Source organism: Triticum aestivum, chromosome 2D (assembly GCF_018294505.1).
Source record: "Triticum aestivum cultivar Chinese Spring chromosome 2D, IWGSC CS RefSeq v2.1, whole genome shotgun sequence".
Classification (NCBI taxonomy): domain Eukaryota; kingdom Viridiplantae; phylum Streptophyta; class Magnoliopsida; order Poales; family Poaceae; genus Triticum; species Triticum aestivum.
The window spans coordinates 651,286,014-651,291,291 of record NC_057799.1 but is presented as its reverse complement, the minus strand read 5'-3'; the positions used below and the strand labels follow the sequence as shown (position 1 = coordinate 651,291,291).

At 45.9% G+C, this 5,278-nt stretch overlaps 1 protein-coding gene across 2 annotated transcripts; it reads right to left on the bottom strand.

Moving 5' to 3' along the window:
* Positions 1-1,883: 1,883 nt before the first annotated feature.
* On the bottom strand, positions 1,884-4,617 carry LOC123050837 (NAC domain-containing protein 30). Of its 2 annotated transcripts, none has more exons than XM_044473569.1 (4): positions 4,499-4,617; positions 3,055-3,281; positions 2,599-2,912; positions 1,884-2,524 (listed from the first exon to the last, which is right to left on the bottom strand). In XM_044473569.1, exons 2-4 carry the CDS (start codon positions 3,236-3,238, stop codon positions 2,105-2,107), a joined length of 918 nt encoding a protein of 305 aa, XP_044329504.1. In that variant the 5' UTR covers positions 3,239-3,281; positions 4,499-4,617; the 3' UTR covers positions 1,884-2,104. The 2 variants fall into 2 exon arrangements, with proteins under 2 accessions (XP_044329504.1, XP_044329503.1); XM_044473568.1 differs by lacking the exon at positions 4,499-4,617 and adding an exon at positions 3,495-3,881.
* Positions 4,618-5,278: the final 661 nt, after the last annotated feature.

The window sequence follows — 5,278 nt, the reverse complement described above, 5'->3', positions numbered from 1 at the left end:
ACAAAATCAGAGTAATCGGAAGAAGAATAGAGAGATCCCGTGAAGTAGGACCATCGAAAAACAACCTAGGACCCAAAAACCTAGAATGTCTTTAAATGGACCCCGGAGTGGAGGGCGGGGTGGGTCCCCACCTGAATATATTTATAGATGTGGTACGTTTACAAGGCGTTGCACAGAGGGTAACGAGAGGTAGTCACTCTACATACTAGTGTTATCCTTAAGCATATCCAACTGTTTCCAAATGTAAGTGCAATTAAAGAAAGCAATATGTTTCTACGACTATCAAAATGCGCAATCTCTTATGCAATTTTTTTAATAACATGTTCCATTTACATTTACATTTTCTCAATGTATCACTTTCAACATGGTCCATGATAAACATAGTATAATGAAGTGTTTTGATGTCCATGGTGAACATTATACTCCAATTTGTTGATTTGCACACACAAATTATTATCATGCATGACATAGCACAAGAACAACTTTAAGCACTTGCTGAGATTGTTGCACCTAATAGCAAGAAATTGTGGCAGATAACTGTGGTGTGTCATATTTTTCTTTGTTGTGTTTCTGAAATATTTGAGTTTTTATAATATCTTTTGTCTTACACCACAATAAGAATTTTGCGAGACATGAAGAATATTTTTTTCAGTAGATATGATTGCATGTATACTTATGGGGAAGGCAATAAAAATGTATGTCTCCACATAAATTTCAAACAGTGTGGCATGTATTTCATTTTGGCAAGATACATTCGGTTGAGAAACATAGTACATACGTAGATGCTTACAAAACACATGCACACATACGGACATACCCAACCCTATGAGCACCTTCGACAGATTGAGTTGGTAGACTTTGAGATTGATGAAGTTGCCACAGATACCTTGCAATTGATGCACACAGGGTACCACTATATAAATAGTATCGATAGCATGGAATAAAATGAAAAAAATGTGAGCATCCATGTCAAGTATAGTTATGCTCAATTCACTTCAAAAAAATATTTGTGAATATTGCCCCACAAAGTAGTAATGGGGATGGCGACGACGATAATGTCAGCGGCCTACGCACAACATAGCACGATAATTAGTGATGTTGCAACAGGAAAAGAGGATTTGTTATTAGTGGCTTATTTTCGAAATACCATTGCCACACGATAGAAACTCCCATCAATAAGTTTCAAAGGAATACCTACACGTTTGTTTTATTTCCCGTATTTTATCATAATTCAGAAATACGACTTTTTTTGAAGTTAATGAAGCGGAATTCGTTATTACCAGGCCCACTTCCTTTCTGTTTAGTAGGTATTCCATCGATTTGGTAAGGATTCGCGAACAGATTGACCCCGTTCAGAAAAGAACATTTTAATGATCAGCATTGTACAACAGCCACAAGCAACAGTATGTACTCGAGATATGTACTAAATCTAGGTAGTGCAAGTCCCTGTCAGTTTGTTGACTATATCGATAAATCGATGTGTACTCGATGGGGAGTAGGAGACCCATCCATCTGTCTCAAGTTAATTATGACTCAAACAATCCCATGACGCGTAAATTTAATTACATCAGAAGAGATGGTTGACAGGGAGACTCAATTAATCAACTCACTATCGCGCTTGAACGATGTTAACTAATCCCCGTGGGCACATCACACATTTAATTAACCATTCGTGTACGGTCCACACAGATCAATCAAAATTATCTCACGCGTATGGCCAAATGAAAGGTTCTTCATTGTGTGAAACACATATATGTACACTTAGTGATGATGATGAGCTGTTCAAGAAATTCATTGAGTGAAACAGAGTGGACTATTATTAGAAAATCATGCGGACGATAAATCAACTGTCTCTGAAAATTAGTAAGTGAAACAGAGTAGCCTACAGTGAAACACATATATTCAGTAAGTGGAACAGAGTGGCCTACAGTAAAACACATGGACTTGGTAAGTGGAACAGAGTAGTCTATCTAGGTACAAGTGTCCAGTGCAACAGATGCGCATGGACATCATCTACTATCTGTACTCAATGATAGTACTAATTATTAGAAAATCATGTATACAATGAAATCGATGCTGCTACGGTATGTCTGCTAACTCTACTTCACTGCTGTAGGTGCAGCTGCGACGTGGATAGCAGGCTGTCCAGGAAGTTCCAATCGATGCCGGCCGCTGCCTGTCCCTGCTGCACGACATCATAGCCCGCGTCGCCGCCACCGGCAACGGCGGTGGTCGTCGGCGGGCTCTCGATGAGCTGCGGGATGTTGCCGAAGAGACTCTGCTTGGACTCCAGCAGGTCGTCAGAGTACTGGATGCCCTGGCCGGGGAAGCCGAGGCCGCCGGCTCCGGCAGCGCATGTGGCGCTTTGCAGGTAATGGAGGTCGCCGCCTTGGCCGTGCAGCCATGGCCGCGCCTCGTAGTAGCCCCCGAGGCCCGGAGCGGCGGCGTATGCCGGGAAGATGTACGACGGCCTCTGGTTCGGGGTTGGCTTCTGGAACGCCCGGCACACCACCCAGCCTTCCTCCTGCATGCCACCTTGATCATCAACGCCAAATTCTCAAGAAGAAGCAGAGGAAGAAGAAGTGGAGAATTGCGTACCTGGGTGGGCGCGTGCTCGCTGGTCTGCAGGCGATACTCGTGGATGATCCAGTCAGTCTTCCTACCGTTGGGTGCACGGCCCCTGTAGAACACCAGCGTCTTCCTCATGCCGATGACCCCTCGGCTGCTCGACGATGTCACGGGCTTGTCCCTGCCGGTGGCCTTCCAGAACCCGGCCGCCGTGGCGCGGTTGGTGCGCGTGCCGCTGGGGTACTTGCGATCCTTGAAGCTAAAGAAGTACCACTCCGACGACTGCTCGTCCTCCGCCGCCACCTGACGCGCTCCCCGTCCTCCCCTGCCGCCGCCGCACCTCTCTGCACCATCCATTATCGTTAATATTCAACTTGAATCACCACCTCACTAGAACACTGTGTACTAAAACCACGACAAGTATTTTGGAACAGAGGGAGTAATAAAAATTACAAAATGAAGTGCCAAAATTCAGATGAGTAGTACCTTGGAGGTCCCATGGCTCGATCCGGTAGAGATCAACCTCCTGGATGATGTCGAGGTCGATCTTTTGGGCAGCCACCTTCCTGGCGAGGTAGTACCCCACCAGCTCCTCCTCAGTGGGGTGGAACCTGAACCCCGGTGGGACACACGACTCCTCCTGATGGTTGTGCTGGTCCATTGCTAGCATCTACCTTCCTGCCTGGTAGCAAGCTAGCTTGATGTCTTCGAAACTGAAATCATGCGCACAACCTTTTCAACTTACTACTAGTAGATGCATGTGTGGAGGCCACAGTTGTTCTTCAGAGAGGGGCAAAAATGGTGCTAGCTTGTTCACCGATCGATGGATCGTGCATCTATGTTGTATGCGTGTGGACCAAAGAAGGTGAAGAAGATCTTTATAGATAGCTAGAGATATAGAAAAGCATCATGGCTGCTGCACTCACTGGAATGAGAGGTGACCACAGACGCTTGACATCAAGCAGAGCAGAGCACACGGACGCGCACGCTCCTATGAACTGCTATTTATATTGTAGTCTAGCTCTAGATGGCTATATAGCCCACACCAAATCTGTCTCTCTATCTACTATTAGTGCACTGCAATCATGTCCTGGGTCCATTGTAATCTAGGCTGATTGCAAGCACTTGATGGCATGGATTTATGCGCGTAGTGTAATCTAGGTTGGGAATGGAAGAAGATAGAAGAGAAAAGAGGAACGAAAAGGACCTGCAGTGGATGCTGCCTATAGGAGCTGTGAGAGTGAAGGTTTTAGGGGCATGAATGCAAAGCCAGCATGTTTCTTTGAGTGCACTTCAGGATTAGTCTCCCCTCCACACATCCACCACCACCTCTCTCCGTGTAGTTTCCATCATTTTTCTGCGCCGGCCTACTGGTACTGGACATGTACCTAGACTACGGTTAGAGAGACAAGATTGGTTCTCTGGTCAATTTTGTGGTGGACTAGAGGACTGAACTACAGGTGTGTACGTGCAGGTCTCGCAGAGACGAATTTTTTCAGGCTCAGCTCGACTGCATCGATGTACTATGAGTACCAGCGGAGGAATATGGTTTCGGAGGTACGTCGATCCATTGAGCAGGACTATGGTTGCAGAGACGAATTTCAACCTCAATTCAAACTCAACGCGGAGTACGTCGATCCATTGAGCGGAATATGGTGTGGTCACTTTAGCATGCAAGTGCATATTGTCCACTTCTCTACCGGTATAGTAGCATATGCTAGCTATACATGGATGTACGTACTAGCTAGCTGGTGGTACCACACCACACTGCACTAAAAGTAGCCGGGCTCATCGGTTGGCCATGACTCATGAATAGCTACCGTTGTGTACAGAACTCGCTGGTTGTCCTCGACCAAACAAAATAATGACATGCAAAGTACATAGGAGTATATACAAATAGAACCATATTAGTCATAGTGTGGGGACTCACCAAACCGTGGAGAAGATGAAGAAAAAGATGCAACTAAGCAGCTGGGGAACGAGGTAGCAGCAGAGGATCACCAGACTGTAGTTCTTGTGAGGCGCTCAATTGCAATTGCAGTAGTACTAAGTAAGAATGAGGTTGGTAACCAGGGAAGCCTGATTGGAGCCCTATTTATATAACCCAGAAAGCACTGGATTGGAAGCACGCATATCCCTGGCTGATCACATCCACCAGTCGATTTTTTGCACTGACAGTGACAGGTTAGTGAGAGAGGGCAGGCGGCCGGGATAATCGATCTCTTCTAGTGAAAAGCCCTGGATTGCGCGTGGGGGTGGCTACCCGGCTAGGCGGGGGGCGGTGGCTGTCGATTTGGTCGGCTAGGAAGAAGATGTCATATGATCTAAGTTAGCTAATTAGCGACCACCCCCACTCACAAATCCATGCAGTAGCATATTTCGGTTGTCTGTCGCTCCGCATCAGTCATCAGTCTCTGTCAGCTGATCAAGTAGCTATCTAGCTTTACCGCCGCCGTTATATTGGTGTGCAAGACTGACTATCTATCTTCCCTACTTGCAACACACGTTAGCCCTTTTTTTTTGCGGGGACAACACACGTTAGCCTGCCTAGCTCAATATCACGTTCGTACAGATACAATGAGGAAATGAGGAGGATATACCAATGTTTTAAATAGCAGGCTATGGTATATAGCGGCAACCCTTAAAAACAGCTATAGCGGGCTATAGCGAGGCTATAGCGGCAAATTGTACATGAAATCAAATAGCGGCA